This window comes from Lagopus leucura, unplaced genomic scaffold (assembly GCF_019238085.1).
Source record: "Lagopus leucura isolate 7727_CA_CO unplaced genomic scaffold, USGS_WTPT01 Super-Scaffold_73, whole genome shotgun sequence".
NCBI lineage: Eukaryota > Metazoa > Chordata > Aves > Galliformes > Phasianidae > Lagopus > Lagopus leucura.
In genome coordinates this window covers 38,017,322-38,032,283 of record NW_024962252.1, presented here as the reverse complement: position 1 = coordinate 38,032,283, position 14,962 = coordinate 38,017,322, and the positions used below count along the sequence as shown (strand labels likewise).

Sequence of the window (14,962 nt, the reverse complement as noted above, 5' to 3'; positions counted from 1 at the left end):
TCACCCCCCTCCCCTCGTTCCCGGGGCGGGATGCGTGTGCGTGAGCCCCGCGTCCTCCCCCCGCCGCTCCCCGAGTGGTTGCGCCCGTGACATCATCATCATGGCAACAACAGCTGCAGCCCGGAGCCGGGGCGCCGCCGCCGAGGCGTACGCGCTGCTGCGGGGGGAGCAGCCCGCGCTACCCCTCAGGCGCCGGCGACCGGCGGGGCTCTAGAGCCTGACGTTGGGGGGGGCGACCCCGAGCGGGAGCGCGCGGCCCGCGCACGCGCCCGGCGCAGCAGCGGGCGGAGGGGGGGAGCGAGCGGGCGGGCGGGCGAGAGGCGGACAGAAGGAGACGGCGCGCGCCTGTGTGGGGCTGCGCGCGCCGAGGAGGGCCCGCCCCCCCCCCAGGGGGCTGCGCTCGCTCCCTCGCTGCGGCGGGGGGGGCTCCGCGCCTCGCTCAGTGCGCGCCTCGGCGGCGGCGGCCAACACCATGTTCTCAGTGAGGATCGTGACCGCCGACTACTACATGGGCAGCCCGCTGCCCGGCCTGGACCCCTGCCAGTCGCACTTCCGAGAGGCCCCGACCCGGCGGGTGCCCGTCGTCAGAGTGTTCGGTGCCACCCCCGCAGGTAAGGGACCCTAAGGCGCTGGGCCGCGCTTTGTGGCGGGGAGGGGGCGCGGCCCCCTCCCCACCTGCCCGAGCCCGGCCGCAGGTGCGCGGCCCGCGGGGCTTTGTGCGCGGCGCGGCCCGGCCGGAGCTGCCCGAGCGCCGGAGCCGTGCACGCGGCGGGGCCGCGGCGCTCTCTCCCCTCCACCGCCCCCCCCCCCACTCCTCCGCGGGGACGGCCCCAGGGAGCGGCGGCCCCGTGCTGCACTGCGGGGCACGGCCGCGGGTCGGCCCCGGGGGCGCCCTCATGTCACGTTCTCCCCCTTGGCGTGGGGTCCCCGCAGCCCGGGCGGCTCTGACCGTGAGCGCCCTCACGGCCGCGGCGTTCGGGAGCGGGATTCGGTATCGATTCCGGGTGCGCCGTGCTTGAATCGAAGTTTAAAGCGAAGGGCTGTGCTCGTTTGGGGGTTGGACGTGCGAGGGATCGCTGCCGCGTTCCCTTTATGCTCGCGTTGTGTAATGCTGACCTTGGGAATTAAGGTATTTCTCTGTATTTTATTGACGCGTTGGAAATAAAGCGTTGCTCCCATACATCAGGCGTGAGGCGAGACGAAAAAAAAAAAAAAAAAGAGCGTGATAGAACGGCACGGTGTATTTCGTTCCATTATACTGAAAAACATGCTGTTTTACGGTTATTTTGTTTTACATTTACCTGCTCTCAGATCAGAGGAATGTGTGCTACAAAAGCTTCTGTGATCTGGAGCATCTGTGGCTCCAAATCACCAAGTGGATGAGTGGGATTAACAGGCACAGCCCTGGAATAGTGGGACCTTCTTCTATTGTAGCTCTAATTTTGCATACAAAGGAGATATTATGTAATAATATTTATGTAATTGCACGAGTAGCTATTTCATTATTAAAAAATGTAGAGCCCGAGGTTGTCTGGCAGGTATCAGGCTGTGTGTGCGTGTGTGTGGTTAATGCATTGAGGCTCATTTTCCTGAAAGAAAATGTTTGGGCTATGCCGTATCATGAATGTGGCATCCTAAAGTAAACAGCGAGGCAGTTTAGGTGTCTGGCTGTTAGGAGTGCAGCAGGAAACCCTTAGCTTCCCAAACCAACTTTAATATTACTTTGCATAATAGAAGTGTTTCTAATTCATGTTGGTTAGAAAACACGTTTTGCTCTGCTGTGCAGAGGAAGCGTGACTTGGCTATCATCTGCTTAGTTCCTTGTTGAACTTTTTAATGGCTTTTTTTTTCTTTTCTGTATTTGTAACCTTTGTTAATAAGCTTCAGGAGCTTCTCACTGCATCTCAGCCTTATTTTTTCTTCTTTTTTTTTTTTCCCAAACATCATCCTGTCTGCAGAGGTGTTGAAGTAAGCATGTTGTTGTCAGAAGCAGCGTACCTGGTTTCAGAGAGAGGGCAACGCTTTGTTTGAGAGTCAAAAAAAGAAAATATATAATCACTGACATCTATGTTAACGCTTTCTTCAGGATAAAGAAATAGTAAAAACAACTTCTAATATACCCACATATTGGTCTTGTTATGTGTGCTATTGTTTGGCTTACAGACAGTGTGATTCTTGTCTTCGATTCAGTTGGTCTGGCTAGGAAAATCCCTTCTCATTGGGCTTAACTCGTGCACCTTGCCTGCAGGACAGGTGTTCAGTTGCTGCCCTGCTGGTGTAGTAGTGAACCATTGCACCTGTGTAGGCTGCCACACCTCTGGCACAATGAGCTCTGCATGAATCTTGGTGTGCTTAAAACCATGTGGCTGTGCTGCCCAGCTAACTGGGAATCAAGGTCAAACCAGGCTCCAAATTCCACCTACTGAGTGCTTGGAGATGGATTGGTGCGTGCAGATGATTTGTATAGATGTTCACAAAGTTAATGTCTGGCAGTACTGTGCCCAGTGCCAGGCATGGACATTGGTTCTGAGAGCGCTTGCTCTTTCTACCTCTGCTGTGTTCTCAGAGATGTATGAATGAGAATATTAACAATTTTAATGTTTTTATTTTTGACTTTTTTTTTTTTTTTTTCCTTTCTGTAATCCTGTGTTTAAGAATCACTTTGGAATGGTTTGCCAGTATGATCTATGAAATTGAAGTGGTTTGTGGTAATGGTGGCTGGGGGAAGTAAAGAGAGACTTCTGTTTAAAAGTAATGGAGGAATGAACTCTTGGAGTGGACTGTTCTTGCTGTAATGCTTGCCAATTTCTGTAGGTCTTCTGGAGATGGAATTGCATTCTATTCCAGAAGACCCATGCACGTCATCTTTTGGTATCCTACATTTTTGCTTAGTAAGAGCTAAAAAGGCAAGAACTCAAAAAGCTCTTTAAGCAGAATCCATCTGCTATTCTGTTTTCTCACGATGTATGAAGAGTAAAATTCTGGCTACGATAGCAAGTAGTGAAGTAAAACACTGTGAGAAATGCTGTTTGGACTCAGCTGGGTTAAGCCACTTCACTCCATTTTAGCATGTGATTCTTGCAGCAGACTTTCATGTCTGTTAACATAATGAATTGGACGTAAGTAAAATTTCAGAAATGCTGCAACACTGCCATGATGTTAATACAATGAAAGCAGTATTAAATTTGTGCTTTGTTGTATAAGATCATAGGTACTATTTGATGTAGTTGTTTTTGCATTTTGAAAGGAGTCTCATGATCCAGCTATTTGTATTTAAAACCGGTGGGCTTTAATTCACTAGCTAATGCTCAGGTATGAAACAAAATTTCAATTATCTTCTCAGGCAGTATTTCTGGTCTGCTGGCTGGCGGTTGTTGTAAGTGCTTTTTATATTAAAAAAGAAAAAAAAGAAGTTTGAGGAATCGCAAGGTCTATTTGTAACAATTGGAAGTATACTGAAAATTGGATTTTCTGTTTACGTACAGTCTTCTGTTTAATTGGTGATTCCTGATTTGTCATTCCTGTTACTAAAGTGTGGTATCGAGGCTGTGATTTATTCCTTGGCCTTCTCAAGGTCTTGGAGTTTTTCCTCAAGGTTTTACTGGCTGCCTTAATAGCAGCATGCGAGTGCTCAGCTGGGTGTTTCTGTCAGGTGTTGTTCAACTGCTGGAAGACAGAACCAAACTGTAAATCCATCCATAAAGGTATCAGGATAAGAGTACATGTCATGTTATGTAGGATGTTAATAAATGAGCTGCAGTTGCTAAATTAATGACTTTGCTTAACAACACTGTGTACGAGTAGCTGAGGATACTCTAAAACCACATTCAAGATACCTCTTGGTATGTGATAATGGGTATTGTAAAATGTGTAGTCAGAATACTTGAAGTCACAATTCTGATTTGGGGGTGATTTGAGGCTGATATACATGATAAATTTTTACAAAATAGGTGTACAGTTTGAAATTGCCTTAAAGGGTCGTAAGCTTTTAATTGATGAAAGAAAGTTAGGAGAAGTCAGGTTAGAAATTTACCTAGAGAAAGCAATGTGTGGTTTGAGGAATAATATGTCTGCCATCCTCAACTGCAGATATTTGTCTGTTTTTGAAGACTTCTGTATTTTATATCATGAAATTGCTGATCCACAAATGAATCTTTCTTCAGGGCATCACAAAAAGTCACCCACATACAGCTTTTCAGGTGGGCGGCTGAGTTTGGTGGCTTTGCTTTTCCTTGTCTTTCTCAGAGGAAAAAAGCAGAGGCAAATGCTCCAGCTGAGATCTGGCTCCCTTCCAGAGGCAGTAGCTCTGGTATGACTCAGTGAAGGGGCCTGCTTATCTTCCTTTGTTTTTCCCTCCCCTTTCCCCCTTCCCTGACCTGGCAAAGCTGTATATCTGATCCCATCCCAGTGTCTTTCTCTCCTCCCTTGCTGCTCACTTGAGAAGGAATGAGCTCATCATAGGAACTTGCTGCTTTTTGTGCCCAGCTTGTGATTAACCTTTTTCCCTCCCTTCATTCTCACCGCCATTCCAGACACTTTGTCCAGCAATAATCATTCCCCACAGCCTCCTCTGGTCATGATCCCAGTGTTTACAGCTAAGGATCATTCCAGATGCTGCTGCTTTCCATTTTGCAGAAGTGGGCATTTCTCATGACGAAGACTTCCAGGCTCTTCATTTGAGGGTACGAGGATGCAAAATAGGGCACAGCTGCTGTGGCCAAGACTTACCTCTTCATCATTGTCCTCAACATGTACAACTCTTGTTGGGGGTTGCTGTGGATTGCAGCACGGCCTGGAAGATTTTCAGCCTCCAATTTCTGCATCTCATGGTGGCAGGTTTCTCACACCGCTGAAGAGCCATTTGAAAAATAACCTCATGCTGATTCATTTCACTTTTCTCCAGAAGTTTATAGTTCCTGTAAGATGTGAACTGCGCTGGAGTAGAAACTGAGGAATTTGAGATTTGTTTATGCTGAGATTGCTTTGTCGGTGGTGTGATTGGAGGTCATTAGATAGTGACTTACCCGATTATTTTTTTTAAAGGTTGTGAAGGATGTGTACTTTTGTTAGGTTTTGGTTTTGGTTTGCGTTGTTTTGTTCTAAAGAACAGTCTACTTTTTGAGGCATTTGTTACCTACTTTGTATGGGTTGCCTGCTGAGTTGTTTGAACAATGAGGGACTGCCTGAATAAACTGTGAGATTCTGCTGTGCTGGTATGAAACTCATTAAGTAGCAAATTAAGTACCTGTGTGTATGTGGCTTGTTTTACTTGTTTCTTAAATAAACCTTAAAATACTGTGACAAAGTTGATATTCTAACTAGAATCCAGACATTGGTTTCATAACCATTGTTCTGTTTGCTTCTGTTGGTCAAGGCATTGAATGTGTTTAAGAACATGTGTGTAACTGACACTGTGTGCCTAGAACCCTTCAGCAGTAAAGTCCAGAGTGTTTCACATAGTGGCTGCATCCATGTGGAGCCTGATGTGTGGCCTGGAATTCATTTTTATGCTCAGCACTCCTGGAAGCAGAATGAGAGCTTATCTACCTTAGATACAACTTCCAGTTATCTTGCCTACTTCTTACAGGTACTCTTTGGCTTCTTGTGGAAGTATCTTCTGTTTCAGTGTGTGAAGTGAAGCTCCTCAGAGTAACACACCTATGCTGAAATTAGTTGTCTCTCTTATTTTTACCCAATTAGCGCATGGATGTCACAACCAAGGTTGGCAGGATTAGGCAATATGTAAACACTCATGAGAGGCAGCTCCTGCTCAGTGATTTTTGCGGTTTGAGTAGACAAGATAAATTTGTGGATGAGGAAAACAGGTGTGTAACACTGTGCCGTCCATGTGTTCTCAGTCTCTAGTTTCAGACCTGCTATTGATAATTTAATACCCTGTACTTCTAATTGTTGTCATTATCCTGCTTTTGTCCTTTACCCTTGATTGACCTCAGTGTGCCTCTGAGGAGGATGATGACAGCAAAACTACCCTCTTGGAGAGGCAGCAGGAATGCTTGTGCTGGAAGTTTGGCCTCACAGATGAAACAGCTGAAATCTTTCATGGTGATTGGATGGCATCACTGGAGATTCAGTCTCATGTTACAGGAGGTCTGCTGATCAAAGTTGCAGGCCAATTAGCAGCCAACTTTTGTATGATTTTGTTTTTTGGGGAAAGATTGGTGGTGGTGTTGGTGTTGTTTTTTTAATTACACATTCTGTATCTCCAGCTGTTACGAAGCCAGCTTCTGAAAAGCCAGCACCTCCTCTACCTCTGCTGTCACTGTTGGATACTGACTTGACAGTTGATGGACTTGCTGTTTCTTCTCTGTCTGCTGTGTCATGTGTACTATACCTCCACATTAAAATGGTGTGCGTTCCTTAAGTTACTGTGTACATCCTTCTGTGGGAAAAATTGTTTCCCTGTCTATTGAACTGCTATCTCACCTTTCAGGAGCACGTTCTCAGCAGACAGCAAGGTGTACCGGTGTTAAGAAAAGAAGGAATTTGCTCAGGATCCCCCATTGTATCCGTAGCCTGACTGGTAATACTGTGAAGAACTTACTGTCTGCAGGCAGTATTTTTTTTTTTTTTGTGACGCTACTCTGCCCAGTAAGGAATTCATCTAAATAGTAAAATAATGTTCCTTTGTATGTTGGGAAAAGTTACAGTTATAATAGCATGTAATAATTACGACATTAAAGCATAGGCTTGATTAATGAGTTTCAGGGACTGGATGGAAAGATCTGCCATGAAATCTGCTGTTAGGTTGTAATTGCAATGTTATTCATGATACCTGCCTGTAATGTAGTGAAAATAATAATTTTGAAGAATGCAGTTGAAGAATCACACATATGGGCATACAAACAAGCAGTGTTTTCCTGCCTGTGCTAAAGTGACTTTTAAGAATCAGGGTGAAACCCAAAATATCTAAGACTCTAAACAGATACTCAAGTAGTTTGTGCAAGGTACTGTCTAAAACACCAGTGCTTTCATAGGCTTCGTTCTTGCATTTTTGTTAAGCTGCTTTTCTTTCAAGAGCTGCTTTATTACAGAGCAATTACAAGGTATGTTAGAAGTTTGAGAGCATTTTTGGCAGAGTGTTTAAATAGAACCTCACGCTGGCTGGGGGTGGCTCACGTGACTTATTAGAGAGCCATTTGATGTCTGTATGCTCCAGCCTTTCTCTATCCTGTGATTAGCGTGCAGACGGCCATTTCACGTAACTTTCATTACTCATGCAGATAGGCAGCCCATAATGTTGACTGTGTGTTTCTGAATCCATGTGTGTGACTTTGGTGTATGCGTGCGTGCCTTCTCAGGTTATCAGGCTGTGTAGTCTCCCTCCTTGCAGGTCTCCAAAAGCCACCTGGACATGGTCCTGGGCGGCCTGCTTTGGGTATCCCTGCTTGGGTAGGAGTGGGACTAGATGGAGCCCTTCCATCTCAGTGCTTATTGAGACTGCTCTGTACAGTTTGTTCACGCATCCAGGTAGACACATTCGTGTCTAGAGAGTGTGGAAGGGATGCCAGGTAACTGTTTTTAAGTTGGTTACGCTACTGCTGTAAAAATTATTTGGAAAGTGTTTGCGAACACCAAATGAGATTTGGAAAGAGTGTTAGCTGCATACACCATTGCCAGGTTTGAGATTGTCCCTTAGTGACAAGTTATTTTCCCCCAAATAACAGAGAGAGTATGAGGAATTACTGCTGATTTACATTCTAATTGCATCTCTATGCTGTTTGCTGACTAAACGAGTGTTTACTACAGCAAGGTTGTGTGTCCTATTTTAGGTGCAGTATCAACATGCAGTACTTGGTGCGAATATTGAAAGGGCTGTGTAATGTTGCACCTAATCCATAATACTTGGCATTACTCCTCAAGGGAGGTTTACAATACAAGTTTTCTGAGTTTTGTATAATGAGATGTATAATGAGTCGTTCATTTTGTGTTTGAAACTACCTAGGCGGTTTTCTGTATAGCACAGATCCTATTAAGCAGTGGGAATTGGAAACTGATTCAGCCCTCATTTCTGCAGGTACCGCTTTCAGATCGGTAATGAACAAATTTTTATTGCTGCCTCCTCTATTTATTTATTATCCAGATGAGGAGATTATTTGGTGGGGCTCTCGTAGCAGATTTTATGTTTCCTTTTAAAAAAGTTACCTACTTAACCTAGCAAAGATGTTACAGCAGACTTTTACTGCAGAGGAAACTTACTTCATGTTCTTGTACATTGCGTTTTTTATCCATTCACCTTAAGCAAGTACTTTTGCAGAATTCTTATTTATAAGCAGTGGAATCTATTTAATTATCTGGGCAATTAAAAGAGAAAAGCTCTTTCTTACCTTAAGATACACTGACAATATTTTCGGAAATGATATATTCTAATATTTAAGCTGTTCAAGTTAGTTTTGTAGAACTATGCCTTAACCATATTTACTACTAGATCTAAATAGCAGCAGTAAAAACAAACAGCTAATACACTAAGACTGGGTTATTTCCTACAAGTGTGGTTTTTGCCCTCAGATTAATGTTCATGTTAACTGGAAAGGACCTTTGGAGATCATTGGGTTAGTCCAGGCAGGGTGACCTGGAACACCTCCAGAGATGGAAACTCTATAACCGCTCAGAGTAATATGTTCCAGTGTTTGACCATCCTCACAATTTAAAGAAATAAAAATAAAAATCAGAACAGGAACACCACTCTTTCAAATTTGAGTGGAGTTTGTCAGTCTCATGTGTCAGTTTGTGTCCTTTGCCTGTCTGTCCACTGAGCACTGAGAAGAGTCAGACTTAGTCATTCTCATCTCCCATCCTCAGTCCCTTTCTTCAGGCTGCGGAATCCTGGCTCATACAGCCTTTTCTCAGGTATCATCTGCTCTAAGCCCTTAATCATTGTCATGGCTGTGCTCCGGTGTGTCCTGTCTTGTATCTGGGATCTCAGACCTGGAATCAGCACTCTGGGTGTGTCTCACCAGTGCTGAGGGAAGGAGAAGGATCACAGGACCTGCTGGTGATGTCCTTCCTAGGGCAGCTAAGGATGCTGCTGGCCTTCTTTTGCTGCTGAGGGATGTTGCTGGTTTGTGTTCATCCAGGACTTTGAGGTTCTTCTCTGCAAAGCTGCTTTCCACGCAGTCTGCCTCTGGTTCATACAGATATGGAGTTATTCCTCTCCGGATGAGGACATTGTGTTTCCCTTTGTTGGACTCCATGAGCTTCGTTTTTGCCCATTTCTCCAGTCTGTCAAGGTGTCAGCACAATCCCCTGGTGTTTAAGACGCTCCTCCAGATTTGCTGTCTGCAAACATTTTGAGGGTTCACCTGTTCAATGGCCAGATCATTAATGTGGATGTTAAAAAATATTGGCTCCGGTATTGACCTTTGGGATCAATAGTCATGAGTCTGCAAAGGACTTGCATCCACCTTGCTGCAAGGCTTCTTTCCCAGTTGCTGGTAATTTCTGTCTTCCAAGTGTAAGTCAAACCCCTTTTGGTGTTCTCCATTGCTACATTGTTACCTCCTTGTTTATTTAACACCTCATCCTCCAGGGGGATGGAGCAGCTGCTTCATTTCATTCCTACTTCCAGGAAGGTTTGTTTTGTAGTGTTTGTAACACTTACATATAGATATCTCAAGTAACCTAAAATTATGTAGAAATAATAAATTTGGGAGTCTGTATTCTCTATTTTGAGGGTGTGTTTTGTCTGACTAGAGAATGTGGAAATAATACAAACTGCATGTAAATCATCCTCTGACTAAAACTGTGTTCTATATCAGAGATACCATTTAAAATTGTCCATTGCTTTCCTTACTTGAGAAAAGTGGCATATGTTCTGAATAAAATGTGACTTGCTATGGTAACTCAGGCCATTCTTTATTACAGTTTTTATGTGTAGTACTTTCGGAACTTGTGTGTTCGCTTATACTAGACAGGTTTGTAAATCTGCAAATCCCATGCAAAGATGACCCTGGTATCATCACAGTCTGGATTCCCATTTTCTGTCTGGCACATTTAAAAAAAAAAAAAAAAAAAAAAAATCTGATCCAAAACAAAAGCCTTAGAATAGATGGGAAATGCAAAATAAAGTTTTCTTGAGCATTTACAGATCGTGCCAGCATGTCAGATTTTGGTGAGCTTGTGTTCTTAAGCCAGCAGCTGGAAACCTAATCAAAGAAATAAATTAACGTTTTTAACTGCTGCTGTAATAAAAATGAAAGACTTAATAACAGAACCCAGTTGTTTTAGGTGGTGTGCAGATAATGGCGGATAGTCCTCACTCCAAGAAAATTGTCTTCTCTATAAATGGAACGATAAAAGTTGTGGAAGGAGTGATATGTTATGAAAACAGATGGCATGGCAGTATCAGTAGTCGTTATTTTGAAGTGGAATTCTGTAGAAGAGAGTGCTTGAATGGAAAAACAGAACAAGGGGAGGATGTTGAGAGGAGGGCTGGGAGCCAACAGGAGTACGGAGAGCATGCGAGGTGACGTGTGGAGGGGTCAGACAGCAGTGTGCTGAGAGCCAGGGCTGTGCAGAATATTGCTGTTGGATTTGCAACAACAGGGACCAGTTATCTAAGGCTGCTCCCTTTTGGTTTCACTTGCTTTGGCTCTTGGGGCTCATGCATCCCCTGGAATTTCATATCTCCAGGCTGGTGGCTGGAGGTAGATGAGGTGATGCCTAAGGTTTATTGCTCTGTGCAGTGGGAGAAAAGGAAGAAAACAAAACCCCTAGTAGTGAGAACTACCCAGAGGTATAGAGCTTAGTGGAGAACTTTAACATCCTCGTGAGTACTTTGCAGTTTGCAAACTCGTTTTTATGTTGTTTACTAATATGAAAATCTGTATTTTTAGGGTAAGGCGTGTGAAAAAGCAAATAAAACAACCAGATTATTGGTGCTCATGTTCCTGCTGTATCAGAGAAAATAATAGAAAACCAAAAAATCAGCTGGATTCAGGTCTGACTCTACAGTGTGAAGCATGGCACAAGAAAATACATCTTTTGCTGGCAGAGAAAGATAGGTGGGCCCATGTAATACAGGCGTGCATATGGCAGGTGTGCACATAAAGATTGAGGAAGGAGTTGTTTCAGCTGATCATTTCTACAAGTGTAAGTGGTTATTGCAGTAGTTTGCTTTTAAATCATTATCTTCATTTTCTTCCATGCTAATCTTGTTTTGTGTAAGCTCCATTCATCTGGCAGGGTGGGGGGAACACCTTATCAACACCTCATTCTTTCCATGTTAGATTTTGGATTTTTCAGAATGTCATTTTCTTACACGACTGCTTAGTGGTGAAATATTTCAGTTTGGTAAATAACCTCACAGAATGGCCAGGGTTGGAAGGGACCTCAAGGATCATGAATCTCCAACCCCCCTGCCACATGCAGGGCCACCAACCTCCCCATTTAATAGCAGACCAGGCTGCCCAGGGCCCCGTCCAATCTGGCCTTGAACACCTCCAGGGATGGGGCATCCACAGCCTCTCTGGGCAGCCTGAATCTGTAGCTGTCTGACTCCTGATAGACCACAAAATTTCACGAAATGCCTGAATGCTATAATTTTTAAAGGACAAGTGATTATGTTTCTTATAATACCCTGACGACTGCGGACTCAGTGTTTTGGCAACAGTATGTTCATAGTGAGGGGCTGGAGTTTAAGCATTTAAAAATAAAGATGCGGAGGTAAAATGGTGATGGAGAACTAGTAGTAAACCACAGTGGAGTTGGTCAGGGAACGTTTAGGACTTTGCATAAGGATTTTCTTGTGTGACTAAAAGAGGGGAGAACATGATGCGCTACACAGCCTGCGGTAGGAAGTTTGGGTGAGGGTATTTTTTGAACGGCAGTAACCTGAAGTCCTGTGACTTAGTAGATAGTAGTGATGCTGTAACTATGTTGTATGCGAATTGAGCACTGGAACAATTAACCTGGAGTGCCAGGGGACACTTTCAGAAGCTGCTTTTAATTTTGGTAGGGTGGATACACCTCAAGTGAGCAGAATGAATTTCTCTGTTACATTCTCTGCTGTGCTATATCTGTTACTATTTACCAACCTTGAGCAGAACTTCTTAAGGTCTTCTGAGAAACAGTTCATCCTTAGAACAACCTTTAAGAGTCGGGTACAGGCTTTGTGGGAGTTAGGTCAGCATTCACTGCGACTTTGGCTACCAGGGTACCATGTTGCTTGTGCTTTTTATTTGTAATCCTCTGGTGTTAATACATGTCCTTGACTCCTTTTTAAGTTTTCCCTTTGCTGGAAGATAGGTCTTCTGGAGTAAAAAGCTGATTCATTGTTTAATCAAGTGTCTATATCTAAATATTGTTCTCCTGTTGCAAATAAAGCTTCACCTATTGCAACACTTATAAGTATAGGTAGAATTGTCAGTGACTCATCTTTTAATTTCTTTTGAGACTTTGTGATAAGTTGATTTAGGAGAAAATCTGATGAGTAAAAATGCATTATAGTGCATTTATCATCTGAAGATACACAAGGGTCGGGGAAGCACAAAGGAACATTTAAAACTGTAGTACAAAGCTTTGGCAGTTCTTATAGTTGCTTTGCCACTGCCATCAGCTGAAACTTCAGACTTGATCATGCAGCTGAACATGTACACATCTCTAAGATTATTTCCAATGAGCTCTCAAGTCCAATATCTTGTGTTCTTTATTTTATATTTATAGTTTTAAATGTTTTATGATGTGCAGCATTGACCTGGAGTTTTAGTTCAAGTCTGATGCAGTAACACTAGCATTGCATAAGATGTGGCTTTCTGAAGCCATGCAGTTTTATTTTGATTTGCTGTGGGACAAATGCATTTTGCAGCTATCTGTTAGTGATTTTACACTGGGAGGTCACTTAGAATTGTGGGGAATGGGGAGGAGGTGAAGAGAAATTGATGCAGTATGTTTGCAGAAGTGGGGAGATTTTTTGGTTTTGGCTTTATGGAAGTAGACTCAGTCTGTCACCCTCACATAATTGGGTTCTTTGTGTTAGTACAGTGTGACTGAGGTTTTGACTGTTCTAGAACTAAAACTACCTTCATGGTGCAGGTTATCTTGTGAGCTTATTTTTGATGTTGTGAAGAGGAATCAGAGGAGGGTAAATGATTTCCTGCTGATTTTTATAATCTTAAATACTGCGCACTTCAGAAGCTCTGTAGAATTCTGTTCTATCTCAATTGATCAGAAACTAGTACTGCTGCTAGTTAAGGAGACAGTGTTCATGTGAAGATTGCAGGGACATCTGAAGAAAAAAAATACAACTCTGAATTAGAAATACATTCCATCTGCATTTGTGAAGGAGTCTCCACTTTTTTTCTTCCTGAACATCGTTATGTAGCAGCAGTTTTTTGTAAATTTCTTTAAATGCATAGTGATTAGTTACAGATATCAGGCCACACTTACAAAGTTAAATGTATTTTTGCCATTCTGACTATAAGCCTGGCTCTTCAATATCTGGAATTTGTATTTGTTTAATGTGTACCCAGAACCACAGTCTTTTTGATGGAATAGAAATTAGTATAGCTGTTACAAATCTTATGATACAATTTGCAATAAAAATGTGATGTTAAAATGTAGCATAATTTCTTTTTTCACAGAATGGCCAGGGTTGGAAGGGACCTCAAGCATGATGAATCTCCAACCCCCCTGCCACATGCAGGGCCACCAACCTCCCATTTAATACCAGACCAGGCTGCCCAGGGCCCCGTCCAACCTGGCCTTGAACACCTCCAGGGATGGGGCATCCACAGCCTCTCTGGGCAGCCTGTTCCAGCACCTCACCACTCTCTCTGTAATGAACTTCTCCCTGACATCCAACCTAAATCTCCCCTCACTCAACATAAAACCATTTCCCCTTGTCCTGCAGTTACCAACGCTTTCAAAGAGTTGATTCCCCTCCTGTTTGTAGGCTCCCTTTAGGTACTGAAAGGCTGCAATGAGGTCACCCCACAGCCTTCTTTTCTCCAGGCTGAACAAGCCCAGCTCCCTCAGCCTGTCTTCATAGCAGAGGTGCTCCAGTCCCCTGATCATCTTTGTGTTTCTCCTCTGGACCCTCTCCAACAGCTCTCTGTCTTTTTTGTACTGGAGGCTCCAGACCTGGACACAGTACTCCAGATGGGGCCTCACAAGAGCAGAGTAGAGGGGGACAATCACCTCCCTGTCCCTGCTGGCCACCCCTCTCCTGATGGAGCCCACCTCTTTTTGCACTTAACTCATAACTGGAAAATGCTGCAAATGTTGTGTTGTAAACATTTCTTACAGCATCCAGTGATCACTGGACACTGTTACTCAGTGAGAAGGAAAATATGATAGGGAGAGTCAACAAGTAAATCTTTTGGCTTTGTCAGTATTTAGTTGCTAGAGTGACTGGATATGTGTGCAGCCTCTTGTCGCACTTTGAACTGGATGCTTGTTTTGTTGCTGTAGGTTTGTTAGAGAAAATGAAGATATTTGGTGAAATATTCTTCAAAAAAGTCAGTTTAGAAAGAAAGCCACTCTGTAATTAAAGGTGATAATGTCGTGTGTGTAAAAGGAATGCCTTGTAGTAAACTATTAAAAGCAGTGCCAGTTCTTTTTTTTTTTTTCCTGTGTCTTTTCTCAGCAGTCTTAAAAATGAATTCTTGTTTGTAGTGCCAGCTCAATTATGTGGGTGTCACTTCTGTTCCTTGGGTGGATTTTTCAAAGATGAATCTTCCAGTGCTGGTGAAAAGGACAACACGGGGTGGTTGTGAACTGAATCTTACTCTGGGAATTCTTGCTGGTGTTCTAGCTTGGGGAAAAAAAAACAAAAAACAAAAAACAAAGAAACTTAAAATGTCACGAAACCCCCATTGTTATTACTTATAGAATACTGATCAGTTATTTTAAAGAGCAAGATTTGTCTTCCTGCTTGTGGTGCTTTTATTCGCTCTTCATTTTGAAAGAAATGTGAGAACTAAATGTACTTCTAACTATGTGATGT

The 14,962-nt window shown here is 43.5% G+C and overlaps 1 protein-coding gene across 1 annotated transcript in view; it reads left to right on the top strand.

The window, feature by feature from the left end:
- The first annotated feature begins 445 nt into the window (after positions 1–445).
- REV3L (REV3 like, DNA directed polymerase zeta catalytic subunit) overlaps positions 446–14,962 on the top strand; it is a 112,712-nt gene continuing 98,195 nt past the window's right edge. Inside the window, exon 1 of the mRNA XM_042884841.1 lies at positions 446–611. Within this exon, the coding sequence (XP_042740775.1) occupies positions 473–611 (139 nt within the window). The 5' untranslated portion in view covers positions 446–472. The remainder of the gene's footprint in view (positions 612–14,962) is intronic.